Consider the following 23304-nt stretch of genomic DNA (forward strand, 5'->3'; position numbering starts at 1 on the left):
TACAACACAATAAAAAGAAAGATTCAATCAAAAAAGAAGGAACACTGTCATATCTATTAGGGATGTACCAATTAATCAGCAGGTAATTGGCCTGAACAGCCACTTTACCGATTAATCAGTTGATTTGCTGATTAATTACTTTTCTCTTTCCTATAATATTTAAACCATTTCATCTGTTCCAAGTGACTCATCAGATAGCAGTTACTATGTTAATGTATCAAATCTAAGTGTTTGGCCGTTATTATGGCTTTTTGCCTTTATTAAATAAAATTGCGAAATACAATTTCCAATTCTTAAATCAATATAATTAAACAATTAGATAAGAAAAAAAGAATTTACAAACCAACTACAAAGTACAAATTGTAATTCTTCAAGTGAATAATCATAAAGTTCTGCACCTGCTATTACTCTACTACTCTTCAATTCTTACTACCTGCTTTCTCAGTATTTAAAGTTGAATACTTTCAAGTTTTAATGTAGAGTTTCTCCATTCTCAGGACACAGCCTGTTCCTCATAGGTTCATACACAGTTACCACCTGTACTAAAGAACCTCTCACTCTCCACAGATGAAGGTGGTGCGCTTAAATATTTTGAAGCCAGTTTACTCAGCAGTGGTAAGGTCTCTTGTGTCTTCTTCAACTGCTGAAATCCATCATCACCTCTTGCGAGTAGCGATAAAGCTACATAATGGTCAAACTCTTTTGTGCATTTATGAATAAGGGATTTATCTTTTAAAGTTTAGATTGTGATTCTTGTATTTCTGTTGTATTTGCAGTCTCCAGGTTTAACTCATCTTCCACTCGCTCAAAGTTTTGATTTGTTATTGTAGGCTTTTTTGAAGGTAATTTCAAACAGGCTTGAAAGACAAAGTTTTACTTTCACTTTGAACTTCTTGCCCCTCAACAGAGCTGTATTATTATTATGAAGAAGTATATCCTGCTGATTCTGGTTCATTATCATCAGTAGAATGTAGAAGATGTAGAATCTAATTCATAAGTGTTTTCCCATGTCATTCTTTTGAAACTTGAATTTGAATTGTGGATCTAGGAAAGTAGACAAACAAGTTGTTATCATTTAGATAGGATGAAAATCTTGTTTCCAATGATTCACTGAATTGTTCAACAGTGGTAAGGATTCCACTAAAGTCAGAAATATCAGAATTAGATTGGACAGCTTTTGAAAGAAATAACCTCAAAGCTAAAATTGTAGGTATTATCGATATGGTTGACGTTTTGTGACTTGTATCTTCAAATGGACTCAGTAACTGGAGAATTTTTTGAACAAGTCCTCATTGGTAAGTTGTTAAAGTAAGAATCTTATCAACAGCATACATTACAAAAGCTTTTTGTTGTTCTAAATTTCTTTTCAGCATATATGTTGAATTCCACTGTGGTCATGAGTTTGTTTTTCCAAATTAAGCTGATCCTGTATTTCAGTTAATTTGCTAATGGAAAGTGATTAATGTGAGAGACTATATTTTTGTTAGTTGTAATGATTGTCTTAACAGCCTGTTGAAAAAATAATGAGTCATTTATTGAGAGTTGCAATGTATGTGTGAAGCATGGTAGTGATTCTAAACCACATTCCTTGACACCAGCAACCCTGTTTGTTCCTGAATCCTGCAAGACTAAGAAAACTTTATTGAAGATTTTATACTCACTAAGAACATTGTACAATTCTTCACTTATTCTTTACCTGTTTGTGAATGGAACAATTCTAAGCACAGCTCTGCACTGTTCAAAGTCATTTGAAAGCCAATGACCTGTCAAACTCAGAAAAGGAGCATTTGTCCATTTGGACAGCTACAACAGATAAGTCTGTAGTCCATGAAATGCTGCTAATTTCAGTAAGCAACAATTAAATTTTTGAAAATCTGGGTAGTTATTTTTGTGTATATCCGTTTGAAGCGTTGAGTGAAATTTGAAGAATAAAACATGTATAAATACATTTGAAGCCAAAACTGCAACGCAAATTTTTTTTTTTTTAATAAAATGAACGTGTTTATTTTTAAAGAAATATATTTCGGAGTAAGACTCCTTTATCAATCTTTTTCTTTTTTTCTCTTCTTCCTCGACATGATGTAGTGGAAGCCACTACTGCAACGCGAAATTTTTTTTTATAAAATAAACAGGTGTTTATTTTATAAAAAAAATTTTGCGTTGCAGTTTTGGCTTCAAATGTATTTATACATGTTTTATTCTTCAAATTAAATTTTTGTTTTACTTTTGTAAATATATCGAAAATTATTTTGCAGTGAAGTACTTTTTTGATGAAATGTAATTCTAACAAATTTCTTCAATAAGCCTATTAAATACAAAATACAGACTTTACGGAATATGATTGAATATCAACAGCAATCATTTCTCTTATCAGACAATCTGTGGTCATTAATATCCCAAACTTTCTTTTTAGTCAATATTGATTCTATAGTAGTTTGGTGTTTCGCTGGAGGCTTGCAGTTGCTGCCACTTGTTCCTGGAATATCTATCCCTGAATATTGATTGTGCTTCCTTTTCTTATTTGCAACTTTTGCTTTTTTTGAATTGACTGTTCTAATATTTAACATATTAGTCATTGTGAAAGATTTTGCTGATTTGTCACCCTTTAATGTGATGGTTTAACATAACTTGCATGCAGCTGTATTATTATTCTTGGGATTGACATCAAAATACAAGGTGCCGTCAATAAGTTTACAGACTTTTTTTGTACAGGTATTTAAAATTGTCATAGACTCTTGAAAATTCAGTATGTTATTGCTATACATTTTATGAGATGACCGACCAATTTTTATGATTTCAGGTTCAAATAAACAGCTACAGTAGGAATTGGAATATATCCTATCAAAGCCCGATTGTCACAGCTGGTAAATTTAAAAAATGCAATCTGGATGTGAGGACACTTTAGAAGAACGATATGCAATAAAATTCTGTTTAAAACATGGAATGTTTCAGACTGCTTTTGGACCATCTTGCATGAATCGTGCATCAGTTTTGGAGTAACATAAGATATTCAAGGAAGACAGAGAACCTGTGAGGGATGATAAGAGGTGTGGGAGAATTAAGGAAGTCAGAACACCAGAGTTGATTAGCAAAATAAAAAATTTCATGAATAAGGACAGTCTTGTTTCTATAGCAAAGTGCACAGTTTGATGTCAGTGTGGAAACTGTATACAATTATTCACGAGGAACTAAAGATGTGGAAGATTTGTGCAAAGTTTGTCCCAAGAGTGCTCCATCTTTGTCACAGACTATTTGACCAAGATGGGCATCAAGACAGTTCCTCATCCTCCCTATAGTCCAGACCTTGCTCCCTGTGACTTTTGTTTATTCCCTAAGCTCAAGGAAAACCTTAGAGGATGTTATGAAACAATTGAGGAGATGAAAGAGGCTATGATGAGGATCATTGACACACTTACACAAGAGGACTTCCATGGGGGCCTTCCAAAAGTTGTTAGAATGGTACAACAAATACATTGCAGTCGGAGGAGATTACTTTGAAGGGGACTAGAGTTTCATGTGTTACTATATACAATAAAAATACCTATACAAAAAAGTCCAGAAATTTATTTAAGACACCTCGTACTTCCAGCAGAAACTGGTTGCTAAAATGGGTTAAGGTATTGTCAATATTTAGTTAATTTTTTATGTATTTAAATTACTTATGCCTGATATATAATTAATAATTTATCTTACTAAAATATACATTATTTAAACCAGAAAAATTTAAATAAATATGTAACGGTAGCAAGAGTCCAAAAATGAACAAGAGTATGACTGATGAAGAACGCTTTAGTTTTGGTTCGCGCATATTCACAATTTACTGTACAATTCCTCAACATGAAAACTGAAAGATAAAGTAATAATTTTTTGTGATAATGATTTAAAGTACAAAATAATAATAATTCGGTAGGAAGAGAAAAGAGAGAAATTTTCCATATGCTTACATCTATTCAAATTCAGTGTAGTTGTAAAAGTCTACACGTTAACATCATGCCATGCCTGTTATTTTATAATATGGTGTAGACGATGCATGTCTCTTCGATAAATTTTCACTGACAAGCAAAAAAAAAAATAGTTACGTTGTCTTTGTTTACAATATAATTTAATTAATGTTAGTGTCATCTACGACCAAAAATTTGCTGAAATCTGCATTAGAAAACCTGGTAATCGGCTGATTATCAAAGGCTGATTAATTGGTAATCAGCCAATTTGATTATCTGTACATCTCTAATATCTACAGATCTCATGAAGATAGTTTCTGTGGGGAAAAGTTTTTCTGGTCTAGGACGACTTAACATTGGGTAGACCAAATATGTGAAGGTATGAAAATCTTGCAACTAATACTCAAAAGAGACACCTTTGGGCATGTTACATAGGTGAAAGGTCACTAATTAATTTGACCTATGCTTTAATTAGACCCAGTTCTTATCAGATGATGACGGCGGTGATCAATGAAAATGATCTTCCTGTTGGAGGACATTGGTGATGTTGTAAAAAAAAAACAAAAAAAAACTGTTCTCAAAACAAAATGAGATCATACAGATATACTTCACTAGTTTACTGAAGCCCTTCAGAAAACCAATAGCAGTGATGCCTGTGGTTCTTTTAAATACCTTGTAAGGTGAGAATCAGGAGCGGAAGATGGCAACCTAGACACAAGTCGTTTCATTCAAGTTCTGATCAAAAGAGAAAAAGCAAACTGAAAGTCACTTTACTCGCATTCAGTTATGACGTCACTCTCCCCTTAGTGGAAAGGGAAATAACTCACACCCTACTCCTCCCTTACATTATCAAAACAGACAATGATTGAAAGCTTGTATGCTTAATAACTCATAAAACGAATGTTTAATTCTACTTAGAATAGATTAGCAATGCATAGTTCAACTTTTCTACATCCTTAAAAGAGTAGTAGGAGGGAGGTATGGATCTTGCATAACCTTTTTTTCTTGTAGGCCAGGACTGAAGTTATCAATTCTTCCAAAGGGAAGAATTATTTCCAGCTATCTTGAGAGGGGCAGGGAAGGGGAAAAGATTCTAAAGCTCCTACCTAGTAAGAATTTTGCCACTAAAGTATTCTCAGCGAATTAAATCTATCTTCAAATCCTTTCCATGTCATGATTAAATCAACCAATCAGATCTATTTATATGTGGAGTCATAGCTGACCTTGCAGCCAACCTTGTTAATCACACATAATAACCTTTTTGCTTTTGCTGCACCAAACTTTAAAAGTATATTACTCCTGTGTAATATGGAACACCATTGTTGATTTAGAATTTTTCCCTGTGCATCAGAAACTACATAAGATACTTTTTCATTCATATTTTTGTCATTTATTTGAGTGTTTTTTTTCTCAAAATCTAAAGTATTAAATGCCTTTTATCTGACAGTAAGTTGAAATAACATACATAAAACAGTGCATTTTTTCCTAGAATAAAAAAGGGTCTAAGGATCTTTGATAAAGAGAAGTGCATGAGAAAATCAATGTTTTCCTTTGGTTTTTAATAGCACAAACAAACCATAACAATTGACTTTAATTCAAGCAATGAGTTACTTTTTAAACCCACATTTTGGAGAAATTTTACAAGTTCACAAAGTAAACACTGTGAAGGTTATTTTAATCTATGTTTACTACATTAAAAATGTCTGGAAGAGTTTACTATCACAAATTTTAAAATTCATTCACAGTTATAATTTTTAGTTTAAAATGATAAAAATCACAATTTTAACAATTCATCTTTTTATTATTATTTATTATCTTTTATTAATGCATAGCTGATAGCAAGACTCCAACAGGAAAAATTTGTATTTTGACTTTCAAATCTGACAAGGTTAAAAAAGTTAAAACTTGGCACCAATGTAAATGAAATGTCTTAGTGATATAAGGACAGTATCCATTTTTTTTTTGTTATTTGTTAAGGAATACAGGGTGTTCAATATTTACCATTATAACTTTCTATTATTATCTATATTTAGTGAATTTTCATGCATTTTTATCATTTTCAGGTGCATATGGTTAAATTTTAAGATTACTTTTGACAATATGCCCCATGATTTAGCATAACGAATTGCCATTGTAGAGCTATTGAAATCCGGAAAATCTGCAGGAGACATTGCAAAAACCTTAAATGCGAACCGAATGTGGAGAGCACTAAAACGTTTCAAATCAACTGGTCAGATCAATATATTTGGTCTATCTTTGAGAGTAAAGTCTCAGCTTCCCACTATAGAAATTTGAAAGCTCTGAAGAAGAAATTAAGTGAGGAATGGGCCAATCCTCCCCCCAATCATTTGTGACTCGTGTAAAGCATTCGACAAGCATTTGCAGCATGTTATTGATGTACAGCTTGGTTACATTGAATAAAATTGGGATATTTTGAATCTAATAATACTATTGTATATATTTACGTTTCGGTGATCTGTATTGTTTAATTTATTTCATAAATACGGGCAAAAAACTATGTAATGATAATTATTGAACACCCAGTATATCATTAATTTATATAATTGTTACATATATACAAATTTGTATTAAAGTAAATTACTGACTGTAAAATATTAATTCTGATGTATCTGTCCTTTCCTCCTTAGTTCAATTTAAAAAAAAATTAAAAAATACAAAAAATCTCACAGGAGATTAAATTTTGTGTGTGTGTGTGTGTGTGTGTTAACAAATGCCTTGCAGATAGTTAAGTAGCAGCAACACCAGCGTCTTTCTAAAGTACAACTCTTTCTCACCATCATAGAGGCAATGGCAATGTGATTGTGTCAGAGCTATGCTGGCTGTAACTTTGGTTTCTGGCAAGATCAACGATGACAAACAAGTCTGGTACTCAACCGTATTAGTTCCACAACCCAGATAAGAGAGCTTTGGTGAAAATCCAAGAGGAGTTAACATCAGGATCAGTCCTCTAGTCATCTGCGTTTGTGGCAAGTAAGGATGTATCGGGTCTGGAATCGCAAATCCATGAAGTGAGGATAACAATATTGCTTCTCTACACATGCAATCACCATTCCTTTCTGTGTCCTAGGACCCCCCCCCCTCTTTTTTTTTTTTTTACATAGGAGTCACCACTTATCAAGGACCGGAGTCCACTTGAGGATAAGGGTTATTAAGTGTACAGTAATCAATGGGATAATATTGTAATAATCGTTAGTAATGGAAATTTGTGTAGATTGGACTACTTAAGGGGGCGGTTCATCAAGAATTTGTTTATGTTGGACTTAAAGATAACCAAGTTGTAGTCAGCTGGGAAGCAGGCAGATGGAAGAGAGTTCCACAGGCGTGCAGTTCTAAGAAAGAAGCTTTGTTCATGGAATCTACGTTTTGACTTAGGCACAGTCAAAGAGTGGGGAAAACTATTGACAGTGGTTTCAGCTAAACAGGTGTTTTTCGTGAAAGATTGGAAAGGGGGGACAGACGAGCAATTGCCATGGAAATAATAAAACAAAGACAGGTTCACAACGTCCCTTCTGTGGTTAAGAGGTTGCAGGGAAGAGAAAAGGGCATCCCCCACTAAACTACGAAGTCAACCTTCTCTGACTTCGTATTCAAGCGTTTGGCCTTACTACTTCCGGTGTCGGGGATTGGTAATCTTGCAGATCTTATGAATAACTACTGATCAAACAATCCTGAAGCATGATTTTCGTTTACTGTGTAGAAGTTCAATATGTTTAGCAAAAAAATAAATAAATAAAAAAACTAAACAGTGCCAAATAACTTTTTAAGCATCTTAAAGGACATTAGTTTGCAGTGATTGTAATAAATTCTTCAAAACAATATGAAACCACATACAAGGTTAACATTAGTTGTAGTTATCTGAAAACTACATGTGAGCAAATCAGGAATCACTTATCCTGATTTGGTCCATGGATGAAAGAGTTTAATGTTTAAAACCCAATGTGTTGTTTAAGTGTATTTTGAAAAAATAATCTAATCTATACAGAATTTTACAGGTAAAGAAAATCATAAGAATTACAATTTATTTTGAAATATATTTAACTGAGTTAAATCAGATATGTTATTTGTATGAACACAAAGTTATAAAATATAAATAAAAAATAATTTAAAACAACAAATCAGTAAAAAAAAATTAACTTACAATTTTCTTGTTTTTGGGTATCGATTTAAAGGAGAAGTTTGCCTGAAAAAAAAAAATTATTTTTAATCAATGTAGATATTTTACACAATATTCAAATAATTCTGAACATTAATACAAATATATGAAAATATAATGGTATAATAAATGAAAATTAAAGGGAAAAAAAAAAGAAAAAAATATACATGTATAAAATAGGAAAGCCAAATTAAAAACGTTTCAGCAAAGTGTTAAAAAAACAAATGAGCATAATTGTCGATGGCAAAAAGTATGACCATCAGATACTATAAATGTTCATACCTCAATAATGCTTGATAATCATTTTATATAAAACCGACATGAGCGAAGTGTAATAACGGTTCCAATACTACACTTCAATCTTTCCTGTCTTCTTCGGTCATTAAAGGAGAAATCTTTCTCTACTGAAGCAATTTTAATTTTTGTACCAATCCAGAGTGCCCTTTCTAGGAAGCTGTTTTTTTTCACCATATTAAAAATAACCTTATCTCTAACTTTGCCCTTGTAGAGATGCAAACAAAAAAGGACAGTTATGTCAATGTTGGATTTAAGAATCTTCCTAAAAGAGTTTTTATTTAGCTATCTTACATGACACTGTAGTTGCTCTACCATTGATGTTTAGAACTGCAGTATTGAACATCAATGATAGTGCATTGTACATCAATCAATTTGAGTGGTATTACAATTTACAATATTTGTTTAAGTATAAAATATGTTAAAAACAATGGTAATATCTATTAAAGATTGCCTTGATTAAAAACCAAAATAAACTTAAATGTTTTAGACAAAATTTTCCAGCATGTATTTCAACAATGCTCAGTATATTAAAATTTACGAGGATCAGGCGAGATCTATGATTGAACATTTTTTTTTAACTTTGACCCCTTAACATTTATTGTTTTGGGCTCAAATCAAATTAAGTTTGATCTGTGCCCAAGTAACCTACATATAAAATTTCAAGTGTTTAGACCCAAAATTGGCGAAGAAGTTTGGTAGAGTTTTCAAAGGTCAAATCGTTGAACTTTGACCCCTTAACAGACAAATTTCTGTCCAAAAACTGATTCAAAAGATTTTCCAAAATCTCAATACCCCTTATGTCAAATCTCGAGTCTGTAGACTGAAAATTGACATTGAGGGAAATGTACACAGACACACACAATTTCATTTTTATAGATTACTAGCATTTCAGCCCAGCGTTGCCCAGGTGTTTGGCGGTGTATGCTGAGCAAAAAAAAGAAAAAGAAAAAAAAGTCAATTGTTTTAAATTTGACCCCTATTATGACCCCTTAATATTTATTGTTTTGGGCTCAAATCGATTTATTAAGTTAGATCCATGTCCAAGGAACCTATATCTAAAATTTCAAGTGTTTAGACCCAAAATTGTCGGAGGAGTTTGGTAGAGTTCTCAAGGGTCAAATCGTTGAACTTTTACCCCTTAACAACCAAATTTCTGGCCGAAAACCAATCACATAGATTTTCCCAAATCTCAGTACCCTGTATATTAAATTTCGAGTCTGTAGACTGAAAATTAACAGAGTTATTGCGAAGGAAAATGTACACAGACACGTTCACTTTTATAGTTATACTAGCATGGGTGCCCGGCGTTGCCCGGGTGTTTGGAGGTGTATGCTGAGCAAAAAATAAATAAAGGCGTAAGTTTTTTTAACTTTGACCCGTATTATGACCCCTTAAAATTTATTGTTTTGGGCTCAAATCATGTTATTAAGTTAGATCCATGTCCAAGGAACCTATATCTAAAATTTCAAGTGTTTAGACCCAAAATTGTCGGCGGAGTTTGGTAGAGTTCTCAAGGTCAAATCGTTGAATTTTGACCCCATAACAGCGAAATTTCTGGCTGAAAACCGATCACATTGATTTTCCCAAATCTCAGTACCCTGTATATCAAACTTAGAGTCTGTAGACTAAAAATTGACAGAGTTATTGTGTAGGGAAATGTACACAGACAGACACGTTTACTTTTATAGATATAGATTTTTTTTTGTTTACTCATCTCCAAGGATTCAAAAAAAAAAATATATATATATATATATATAACACCATTCAGTACGGACCTGACAATGGAAGACCAGACAAGAACGAAAAAGTTGAATTTATAAGACCAAAAAATCCAACAATGATCGCCCTTCAGGGCCCGTGGTGCAGTGGATAGAAGCATTGAATCTCTACGGTTTCAGGTGAGCATTGTTTGAAGATATAGCATTTTCAACCCTACCCAAAGCAGGCCAGAGTTTAGTTGGCCAAAACATGGTGAGACGACGACAACTATGGAAGGCAGTAATTACTGAGGGGATACAATTACGAGATTCAACATTCCTATCCTGTCAAGGTTAATCACTTGAATTTTGTACTAAATTCCTGATTTCGATTCTTATAAATCTCTAAATGTTTAACTATAGACTTATTTTTTTCTAATTATTGTAAAAGCATATGTAAAATGTGCAGATATTTTCTCAAACATAAAATCACACTCGTAAGGGATGATATATATATATGTTAGTTTTACAATTAGTTTAAAAATCAATAAATATTTATTATTTTATCATTACTACCAGCAGTGGAAGAACTTGTTTTAAACAAAATCAAATAAAAAGTAACAATTAAAACAATTGTTTTTGGCATCGGAAAATATGCACAATTTTTTCAGATTCTGACATCCTGAAAAGTTCTGATTTTTTGATTCCCTATTCCAAATAATCGTTCCAACACTAATACACACACACACACACACACACACTGCATCTTCATCAGGAACAGTGATGTTCTGTTTTATTTTTTAACTTGTTTTATCTAGGTAGAACATGTCTCATTTAAACCTGGTTGTTAGCATAAATTGCAATGTGGATTATTTGGATAACTGTTCTCATCTTGGATGCTATTCTCAGAATGTTTCAGACAAAGTAACCACCATCCTTCTTCAGGTGCATATTGTGGAACTCAGGAAATCTGTATGAAAGTTTAAATGGAATCCCTTATTTAATCCACTGGGATAGCTTTCTCTCATTCCATCAGCCATGACTAAACAGAAGTCTTAAGTAATTCTTAATTGTATTACTAGCATCACTTGGACTGAAGACTAAATCTTCTGTTAATAATAGAAGATACATTTGCTAGTATTCATCTGATGATTTGACACATTCACAAAAAAATCAGGATTATAATGTCAACGAGTATGCACTCAAATGTTACCTTGAGCTGTGTAGTGAAAAGTGGATGTGATCTCACATGGCTCACAAAGAGAGGGAGAGGCTAGTCCATTGGCAATCTCAAAGTGTACAGCACGTGTAGAGAATGAGGATTGATTTTAAGGAATTTTTCACCCCAGATGTCCGTAGCCTGTAATGTCCATCTCCACCACTAGCAGAAGATAAGGCAACGTCAACAGCTCAATAAATAAGAGAATGTTTGTTTCTTTGATTTTTGTGAGAGCTTGATTACAAACAAGAAAGCACCCTCAATGTAGGTGATCATGGCTGAAATGCCTCAGTCATGGGAGGAATGGTCACAAGGTAGGATATAATTCTACAATTATGACTTGGAAATTTCTTTGATAACAAACATGTATTTTGTTCAATTGTGACTTTTGAGAGATTGAACCTCCTCTCTGAGGGAGGTATATGTAACACTAACCTTCAAAAAACTATCACTTAGACTTAATTATTAGCATTTATATTTGCTTCACCATGAGCCCCTTGCAGACCGAACACCTGAAAAAGGTTGGAAGTAACATCAGCTGTTGTGAGAATAACATCCAAGATGAAAACAATAATCCAAATTATCAATACTCATGTCAAAAATTCTGAAACCAAACCCAAATAATACAAGTCTTACTTTTTTCCAACTTGAGAAATCGGCTCATCTTTTCAATTTTCATATGATACTCTTAATTCTCAGTTTCCATTTAGTTGTAACATGGTTTACATCTGTGAAAACAATCCCGTGAGGTAACATGGTAATATACCTTTCTTTTTACATGTCCACAAATTTTATTCAGTAGATCCTTAAAATGATTGGCTTCCTTAATAATCCCGTGACAGTTTCACACAAACTAGATAACTAGATAATGTAATTGTGAAGAAAACACATAGGTTGAGCAAAATTGGGTTGAACACTTAACATTCAAAAAGTAAATAATGCTTATCGTTGGTAACCTTTTCATGACACGACACGTGCGTAATGTTTCTTTCATGATTAGTTTTGCTAGAAACAATAAAAATACAATAAAATAAAAATAAAAAAACAAGTTGAGATATTTTGGATTTGGAAATTGACACTAAAATAACAAGCTGCAGTATAAAATGTTGATGATAAATGTTGTACACATGGACCTTAAAGTGTCTTTCATGCATTTATGTTAATTACTCTACCATATCCAGACCGTTAGCAATAATATCCATTTTTTTTTTGCATATACTCTTGTATTATATAAAGTAAAGGCAGTTTTTTCTCCATTATTTTGTGATTTATAGCCAAGCAAATACAATGTCAATATTTAATTGTTTAGAAAAACATGCTGCTTTCAAGTTTAGTGTTCTTATAAGAAAAATTTAATTGTGTATCCAATCGATTACATATTGAATCCTACAGATATTTTACTTTTGATTAGTAATATTTAGAGGAGGTTCTTTATAAAAACTGTAATATCACCACTCATTAAATTTGTTCCTGGTACTTCATAACAGATATTTGGAGACAATTCACCTGCATTAATTCTTATTGCAAGTGCTTTGGTTGACTAATTAATAGATGCGAAAAATCACTGCATTTGTTCTAAATTACAGAATTGTAGTGAAAGGAAAGAAACAGTGAAGTTTTAGATTAACTGACCCTGAAAAAGGTTGGAAGTTACATCAGCTGAAACATTGTGAGAATAACACTCAAGATGTGAACAGTAATCCAAATAATCCAAATGACACGAGTTATCAATTGTCATCTAAAAAATTCAGAAACATAAGCTTTTAAAATGTTGAAACACTTTAGTTGAATTTAAATTTTTTTTAATCAGAAAATTGGATGATTAATCGATAATATTCCAATGAAGAAAACTAGGAACAGAAAAAACTTAATTGTAAATATTTGTGTACCTGCTTTACAGGAGGTTAAACATAATGTTAAGTTGAGTTTTAAAACTAGTGCAGTAAACCAAGTGTACACAGACCTACAAAAAATGCCACTAAACTAATTCCTTCCCAGAGAGAGGGTAAAGCCCGGGAACGTGAACCTCCTAAGACTTAGTCAGATAACAATAAAGTCACTGTTGGACTGATGAGGATGCATCCCTGTCTGGTATGAACACCTAATCAAATTGTGAAGTTGAATTAGTCCAAATGAAATACAAATGATTAGAAATAAAAGAAAATGCAACACAAAAGATTTGTCAACATATCAATTATGATGTGGTTAACACCACTAGAGATGGCTCAATCACCACCACCACCACCACCACCACTGAGAGTCTCCTGGTGGTGGAGGCTCCATAAGCTCCGGGTGAATGTCGCTACAAGTACAAGTTATTGTGACTTCTTCAGATAAAAATCTAAAGATCTTGAAAAAGAAAAATAAGGACCTTTTTTGCAGACTAAAGACAGGTGGCAGACCAGTTGATGATAATCTGATCTTGGTGAACGGCACACAAAAACTGGCAACAAACAGGAAAAGTTGCAAGTGATCTATGAAACGTCTAATCTTAAGCATGTGACAGAAAAAAATAAAAATAATAATAAACTGCAATGATAGAAACTCTTATTAGCACTTATTTTGAAAACAAGTAATTTCAATTTTTTATTTTAGAATTTCATAAAATCACATTAATAGTCATAAAAATTCATGAGTTATCATCTGATCCAATCGCTGTGAAACAAACACCAGCACAGATTTTTCACCAGAAAAATTAAAATATTAAATCAAAATTACAAGGTGGAACAATAAAATTGTTGCCATAGAAAAGACATTCCATTTCCGTGTGATGAAAACCACTTTTCTTTTTTTGTTGCAGACCATGTACTAGTTGGTTAGTTGTGTACAAATCCCAAGAGCGATAGGAGCCTTCTATCATGTCTGAAAGTGACACAATGTTTAACAGGCAAGATCAGAGATGTGCTACTGTACAACTCATGCTCTCTACCAAGCCAAGTTATTCCAGCACCCTCAAAATACAAATCCAGATGATTCAACACTTGAGAGCACAGCTCAACAAAGTTTCCGGCCATGGTTATGGTCTTTGGTATGGTTTCAAGTTAGGGCCACATCATGCTACCTCACATCTTTAAAGTTGGTTTGAAAGTCAACATCGAAGTGTACCTGGATGTGTTGAAGAGTGTGGTGATCCTCTGGTGCAATCAGGTGGCCGCTGGCAGACTCTGGATGTGGTAGCAGAATTTGGTGCCAGCCCACAAGTCCAAAGAAACCTAGGCTTGGCTTCAGAAGCAGTGCTACGACTTTGTGCCCATATATTGTGAACATCAGCAACATGACTTCTCACAACACTAAAGACAGTCTGATTGCCGTCATCTGCCGAGCTCCCACAGGCACTATGCTCCCAGTTCCGAGGCCATGATAAAGACTGACGGCGACTACATTGAATAGATGTCAGCTTTACTACATAACCAAGTTACCTGAATTGATTTTTTTAAATAAAGTTATTAAATAAAGCTGTAGTGTTGTTTTCTTTAGAGCAGCAAATTTATCGTTCCACTCTGTACATTCTCCAAATCAACATGGATACTAATAGTTTATATCACCACTGATGTTCAAAGAAAATACAATTAAATCTTATTTTATAATTTTCTACTCTTTTCTGCTTAGCAGATGCACCTCTTTAAAATCTATAAAAGGCGAAATTAACTTTTAATGATGTCATTGAAATTACATTAAATCTAGTATATTTTAGAAATAAATAAAATAAAAAATACTCTTTATTATTCCAAACACTAACCTTAAATCCAGGGTGTCACGAAAAAAAAAAAAAAAAAAGGTTATAATATACTATTAACAACTGATTTTGGGGTTAGTGTTAATAAAGATCATGCGTATTTTTTTATTTTTATTCAAGAAATCATTATCTTTGGCATTACTATTCACAGCAACATGTGACTTGCTTCTAATGGCATTACAAATTGTAAATCTTTCTGTAAACTCTTTGTATGTACACCAGTAGGTGAATCACAGTGAAAATTTTGTTCATCCTCGGACAATATTGTTACATACTTGAGTGCTACACTGACATTTATTTTAAACTAGCGAGGGGTACCCGGCGTTGCCCGGGTGTTTGGAAGTGTGTGTGTGTGTGTGTATGTGGGGGGGGGGGGTAAAAAAAGAAAAAGAAAAAAAAGTAACTATGAGGATCGAACCCGAACCGTTGAGGCAAAGTTGTAAATTAAAGTGTGGAAAAAAAAAAAAAAAAAAAATGTGCGACGTTAACCATTAATTGCCCCACCGCGAGATGCTAACAGAAACACGTTTGAATTTATTTAATTACTTGGATTTGGCAGGTGCCCGTTTTAATGAGTTAATGAGGTCAAGTTTGACTGCGAGATAGTATTCATTTACTGCTGAACGCTTTTTTTCACCCCCAAAGATGTTATAGGAAAAAGACTAACCCATATGCGGCGAGTGACAAATGTTGAATATTTATCTTCCCAAAATCGAGCAAATTAAATAGACAGGTGAGCTTCGTTGTTAACTCTGAGATATTACGATTTATATATGATATAAAAAGTTTTAAAAAGTTGTGAACCGACCGATCGCTTCTCAGAAAAGTCTTTTGTAGACATACAGAAAAAGCGAACACACATACATACATACATTTTCGCTTTTATATATATAGATAAATTTTCAGCAGGAATATTAACTTTACAATCATTTTAAGAACCGTTAATAGTCAATTTCACTTCTGTAAAGAAATAATGGTAATTATGTATTATCAAATGTTGGGATTGAAGAAGTCTTTGAACTTTCAATAAACTTAGTCTTTATTTCTGACCTTTTCACCTAAAAATAAAGATGTGCTTCTTATTTAAAACTTGACTTTTATATATACAGAAAAATCTTTATGATGTACGTTAAAAAGTAAAATCTTTGGTTCTTATTTAGTATTCGACATAATAATAATAATAAAAAAAAAAATGCAAAAATACAGACAAATCTTTATGATCCATCACAAAATGAAGATGTCATATTCGAAAAATCACATAAATTGATCAAGTAGTTTTTTTGATATGGAAAATCATTTTTGTGCAATTTTTAAAGTCAGTTGTATTCATTACAAGGCTAATTTTGATCTCAATTGTTCGAACTGAGTTTTTCATCCTTATTTATAAACACTGGTAGATCAAACAATAGCGTCATAACAATTGCTTCATAATTTAGTTAAAAAAAAAAAAAAAAAAAAAAAAAAAACACTTGATCAATTTACATGATTTTTGGTATATGACATCTTCATTCCGTGACGAGTACGTACATAATTAAAATTTGTATTTTTAGTCAATGTCAAGATTCTTTCCAACTCCTCAAAAAACTTTACAATGACCTTTTATAGGTTTTCGATGATGATGCTGAAAACGAATATCACATTTAAATTTGGGGCAGATAAGTAGCTTTCATATGAAGAAATTACTTTCAAAAAGTGGGTATCACTTTCCTATGTAAATTTAACGTAAAATAAGCACCCACTTTCTGGCCACCTAGTTAATTCCTTTAAAAGTCATCATTTTAAAGTTTTTTGAGGAGTTGGAAAGAAACTTGACATTGACCGTTTTTTTTTTTTTTTTTTTTTTTTTGTAAATTTTTGCTTTCTTTCCACCTTAGAAATGACGACTTTTCTAAGTTTTGGGTCTGCTGAAAACGAATATCACATTCACATTTGGTGCAAACAAGTATTTTTCTGGATATTAAGACATCTTTTCCAATTTATTACTTAATAAATATCAGTGGCGTTCGCTATTCTTAACATGGAGAGGAGGGGGTATTTCGTAACACGCACACGCATTAATACTTTTCAGTTGGAAAAAACATCAGTAAAAACAAGTCATTACATTGGTTATAAAGGTTTTAATATCTATAAAAATACTGGTCTGTGCCAAATTTGAATATGATATTCGTTTTCCGCATAATCGAAAAACCCTATAACAGTTGTCATTTTAAAGGCGAAGTGTGAGGCGGAAAGAAAGTACAACAGAACACCGACCACTTTAATTTGTCTTTTTAGGGGTAATCGAGGTCGCTGACAACGAATCTGATAATCAAACCCGGCGCAAATTCGTGGGTTCAGGGGTTAATACCATGCCAACGGTAAATTTGCGCCGGGTTTGATTATCGATTATTCGTTGTCAGCGACCACGATTACTCCCAAAATATAAAAAACAACAAAAACAAATTAGAGTGGTCGGTGTTCTAGCAGTATCAGAATTTTTGTAGGAATTTTTGACACCCCTAACACGAAACTGCGAATACAATATAAAAATCTCGTAATTTCTCTGTTAAAAGTGGGTTATTTATTTTCTTTATGGATTATACTTCCAAAATAAACTATTACAGTTGTTTTAAAAGTAATAAAAATATTTTTATTTTTTTTTTAAAACAGTAATGAATTTTCCGAACTCAATATTTTTCAATTTTTAAACTCAATATTTTTAAATTTTTAAATTTTAAAAATCTATCAAAATTTTTCTATTGATTCTATTTTTACGATATTTTCAGGGTCAATGTGAAATTTTATGTTCTTTCCAATAAACCGAATATAATATTTTAGACAAACGTTTTTTTTAAATTCACGCCCCCCCCATTTTCACGCCCCCCCCATTTTGAAATGTCTATTAAAAAGTAAATAATTAATTTATGTTTAATAGGTTTATATATCACAAATTGAAGAGAAAAGGTCAATAAATAATATATTCAAATTTAAAACAAAAAAAAAAATCAGTTTTTTAGAAATTTACCTGTAAAGTCCGAAGTTTAAAACCTTATTTTATAAGAACACATTTTTTCTTTTTGTCTTTTTTTTTTTTTTTTTTAATGAAACCTTGGTCCTTGCTCCTTTAATTGAAAAAAAAATTAGGGCTTGAATTACATTTTTCGAGGAGTTATAAGCTTAGAAAGATAGGGGGTCGAATAATTTACGCCTCTCATTTTGAAATGTCTATTAAAAAGTAAATAATTAATTTATGTTTAATAGGTTTATATATCACAAATTGAAGAGAAAAGGTCAATAAATAATATATTCAAATTTAAAACAAAAAAAAAAATCAGTTTTTTAGAAATTTACCTGTAAAGTCCGAAGTTTAAAACCTTTTTTAAAAAAAAAAAAACACATTGTTTTGTTTTTTTTTTTTTTTTTTTAAATAAAACCTTGGTCCTTACTCCTTTAATTGAAAAAAAAAATTAGGGCTTGAATTACATTTTTCGAGGAGTTATAAGCTTGGAAAGATGGGGTGGAATTATTCACTATTTTCACGAAATTTCTGACACTGCTATCGGTGTTCTGTTGTAGCGTATCCGGGTATCCCTATATTTACCTTACCTAAAAGAATTTTTTTTTTTTTTTTTTAAATATGTTCGAATTCTAAATAAAAACCAAAGATTTTACTTTTTTTATACCAATTATAAGTAAACAGTTTGGGAATATTTCTGTAAAAAATAAATAAATATATTTATTTATTTATTTTTTACAGAAATATTCTCAAACAAAGCGCCAAATAAAAAAAATATAAAGTTTTTGGTGCTAGCGCACTTACTGATCCGCGCTATTTTTTAAATCGTATTTCCAAGTTTAATTAAAGTTTTATGGGTTTTTTTTATTATTATTCAATTGTAAGGTTAAAGTATAGAATAGGTACAAAACACCCTCCCCTCCTCATGTTAAGAATGGCTTTTTAAATAATAACGTTATTATTTCAGCACGGATCAATAAGTGCACTAGTACCAAGTTTTTATTTTTTTAGATTTTTTTTAACTTGGAAAGGAGAGATTTAGCAGTCGTTTTTTCTTTTTTTTTTTTACGTAAACGGTGGTCCAGTCCAACTCCACTGGTCAGTAAGTATAAATAAACTGCCTTGTTGCGATCGATCATACAGAAAACTCTCTCGCCTATTAAGTGAATGCGGGATAAGCAGAGAAAGACTGGCGTTATTTTGGAGTTTACCTTCAACCCATAAGTGGGGAAAAAGAAATTATATAAACTCCAAGGGTATTAGTGACAGAACTCAAACCCGACAAGTCGAGTTGGTCACTCCACTCCACTCCACGAAATGTAATTTTTCCATATAATTTCAACTATTATGTAACCAGCATTAAAACATATCACCGTATAAAATAACCGTTACGAACTACGACGTTTTAACTGATTATATTAAAAAGAAATTAACAGTTATTGTCTAAATTTAATCTATTTAATGAGTGACAAGTCCAAAAAAAAAAAAAAAAAAAAAAAAAAAAAAGTAATATGAGATAAACGAGAGAGAAAGGAAAACTTACCGCCCCTTTCACTTTCTATCTGTTGTCCTTTTTCATCTTTTGGCGAAAAAGCGACACAAATTTCAAGGTTAGAGTTCAGATTATTTAAGAATAAAGAAGCGATATTTTTGAATTTCTATCCAGAGTTTCGGAGATGATTAATACATATAAAATCACTGATGCTTGCTACAAGCTCGAGGAGGACTTATATAATCACCGTTTTGTTCGATTCTAAAGGCCCATACTCTCTGGAATTACATCCTTCAAGAGGGATTTGCATGATGATTTATCGTCAGTTGTTTGAGAATACTGATTATTGACGGGGCCGATCACGGCAAAGTTGGAACCCAGCTAGAGCCCCCCCCCCCTCCTGTTTTTTTTTTGGCGGGGGGGGTGATTTTCAATATTTTCAGGAAAGAAACGTATATATTACCCTTGAAAATTAAAGATGACAACTATACAAATTTTTAAAGAGACTTTCCATTTTTTTTATATCTTGGAGGTGCACTGCACTCACTCAGGTGCAGAGAGGAAACGGTATTTTTTTTACGATCTGCTCCAGCGTAGTATAACCACCCCATGTTAAGAACGGCTTTCGAGGTTGGGGGGTTGTTTATTCCGAAAGCCGTTTTTAACATGGGAGTGGGCCAGTGGGGTGTTTATGCAGTGGGGCGCGGGCAGTGGGGCACGTCTTAAAATTTACCGAAGAAACTAAAATCTATTAAATTTACAAACTTCAAATAATTTTTGTTAGCTATTTTATTTAGTGGTTATTTTTCAGCTTCAATGAAGTTTACTGATTTTTAGATTGATTTTTTGGTACTCATGCAGAGAATGATCCGTGCTGAAATAATAACATTATTTAAAAAGCCATTCTAAACATGGGGAGGGGGGTGTTTTGTACCTAAACCTTACAATTGAATAAAAAAAATATAAAACTTGAATTAAACGTGGAAATACGATTAAAAAAAAATAGCGCGGATCACTCTCTGCATTAGCACAGGGTTTTTTTTTTTTTTTTTTTTTAACTACAAATATCAAGGGAGTAACGTTGCCATGCGTACTACTGGAAATATGGATTATCAAAACAAGAAGAGTAACTTCTACAAAATCTGAACAGATTTTTTAAACCCTAAACTAAGATTTAAGATTTAGTTCGGTAAGTCAATTTGGTTCGGTTCTAATTCTGTAGGAGAACACAGAAATCTAACATTCGGATTTCCAAATTCGAAAAGATACCAGAGGTTATATCGACGAAAATGAGAATTGTAGTTCAAATAACAGAAAAATAAATAAAGTCAACTTTGACGACTATCAAAGAAAGCATCATAAAAATTGTATCATTTAATAAGAAATTCTACATGTGTGACCAATAAATCTTTTAATTCTATCGGTCACGTACGCTGAATTGACTAGGAGAAAACACGAAGGAAAAAACTTAAATTTTTGTATTTTTATTATTTTTAAATGATCAATGGGATATAAATAATGGAGAGATTATACGGGCATGAAATCTATAAATAATAATAATAATAATAATAATAATAATAAAAACAAGTTAGAAAGATATTTATTAAAATCGGTAGTGTTAAAGTTTAACAACTTTTAATTTTCTTGGTTGAAAATATAACGTAACCCGCTACGTTCAAATGACATAACGTTAAAAAGAAACAAGTAAATAAAACTATAGCGAGATTGAGGAAATTAAAATATGTGGAAGATCAATTATTATATTCACTTTATCAGATTCAGTAAACAAACCCCTAAACACATTGTGGAAAAGACAAGATAATAAAGTCTTAAAAATGGATGAAAGCTCAATAATAATTGTTATACTCCCACTAATACTCTTCACCGCTAGACCTTCACATCGTGTCAGACCTTTCAATGACATTGACGAAGTATCGGATTCATTATAAAATAAGACTGAGAGGAATAAACGAAAGATATAATAAGAATCTAATGATCATATATATAAATGATCTTCACTACAAGCAAATCAACTTACTTGATGAAGTTTAAGGCCCGTTTGCGTTCGTAGAAGGAGAGCGGGCCTAAGTCCATTCCCTAGCAAGGCCGCCATGTCTAAATGAAGAAAAACGACAACGAGGCTGAACAAAATTCTTTACCTTCCAACCAGAGTTACGTCCCTTGAAAGGAGAGTTCTACATCACCTTTCAATTTTTTTATGACTTTTCAGGTATAAAAAATAAATAAATAAAAATAAAGACGTCTCTCATCCAAACGTTATTTTATTATTTTTTTTTTACATAGGCGGCACCACTTATCAAGGCCGAGAGTGTACAGAAGTCAATAGGACAATAGAGTAATCGGTCGTAAAGTGCAGGACTGCAGGAGGAGTACCTATAAAACGTAACGCCGGATCGGAAAAAGAGCTCAAAATGAAACTGCTGTCAGAACTTTCACCTTCCCGTGCCCACTTGACGCGTCTTCTCTCCACTCCAAAACGAACTTCTGCAACTTTAGCTTTTCTCTTCTGCAAATACACCTTCTCTGCTCACAATCAAACTTCAGAATGGTATTTATTTTCAGAAAATTTACAGAAAAATTTGGCACAAGGCCGAAGATGGGGGAGGGGAAAGAACGGTCTTCTCTGACTAGTGCTAACTAATCTAACCTAACTAGTTCCTACTTTCACTCTACTTACACCATAATACCACATTCATACTATACATCCATCAGCGTATACATCCTTCATCAATCACCATAAGAACATCATACCATGATAACCTAATTAAAACCCATAAGAAAGGGGGGGGGGTTGGGAAGATAAAAATTTTATATACAAGATACAAATGAGATATTTACAATGTTAGTAACAAAAGACCCCCCCCCCCCGTTGTTAAACTATGGCAGATGCACCGATTCGCCAGTCGAAAGGGTGATGCGGGTCCGAACGCTTTATTTAAAACACCTCTTACGAAAACTTCGAAAGGGAACCCGCATCTCTGGTGAATCAAGCGATCTGTCACCTAATTTGGGAGGGGAGTGGGGTTAAAAAAAAACAAAACAAAAAAAAATGCAGGGACAAACTTAAAAGGGGCCTAATGATCGCTATCACACACTAGCTAGGTTATGAACAAAGAAGCCTAAATAATGGTCCTACTCTTGCCTATATCGTGACCTACTCTGGACTAAAAACGAGTCAGGGCTGACGTTCGTTCCTGTCACCCAAAATTCTTTTTCCTAAGGAACATCCAAGAACCAGTGAAGACTTGCTCCTCTCACCCGACACACACGCGCAACTGACACCCACCTTTCAACAAAGTCTGACGGAGAGAGTCTAACTCTCTCGGCCTTGATACGATCCTTTAAATAATGACGGAAGAGTTGTATAAGGTCGAGCGGAGCAAAGTCCTCAGATCCATAGACCACTTTCATACGTGTGTTCCAGATAACACCTCTCATCACAGCTAGCAATGTCAAACACAAATCTTTTCTGAGCCTATCCGTTGGCGGAGCCCAATTGCTACAGACATTAATAGGAACCAAGGTTAATGAGGATGTGTTTAGTATGCGGACCATGAGACCTGTAACAAACTCAATCAGCGGCGCCACGATGCGACAATAAACGAAGGCGTGACATAAAGTCTCGTCCTCATCGCCGCACCGTTTACAAATAGGCGAATCCACCAAGCCAGCTGAGTGGAGTCTCTTACCGACCCATAGAGCATCCCGAATTACCAGCCAGGTCAGGGAAGC

At 33.0% G+C, this 23304-nt stretch overlaps 1 protein-coding gene across 1 annotated transcript in view; it reads right to left on the reverse strand.

Annotated features, from left to right (window-relative positions):
• The window catches only part of LOC145256365 (cytochrome c1, heme protein, mitochondrial-like), a 41624-nt gene extending 19639 nt beyond the window's left edge, over positions 1–21985 (reverse strand). Inside the window, exons 1-2 of the mRNA XM_080115230.1 lie at positions 21590–21985; positions 8101–8142 (exon numbers count right to left, since the gene is read on the reverse strand). Of these exons, the coding sequence (XP_079971356.1) occupies positions 8101–8142; positions 21590–21664 (117 nt within the window). The 5' untranslated portion in view covers positions 21665–21985. The remainder of the gene's footprint in view (positions 1–8100; positions 8143–21589) is intronic.
• Positions 21986–23304: the final 1319 nt, after the last annotated feature.

Source organism: Euprymna scolopes, chromosome 1 (assembly GCF_053919585.1).
Source record: "Euprymna scolopes isolate OS-2025 chromosome 1, ASM5391958v1, whole genome shotgun sequence".
Taxonomy (NCBI): Eukaryota; Metazoa; Mollusca; class Cephalopoda; order Sepiida; family Sepiolidae; genus Euprymna; species Euprymna scolopes.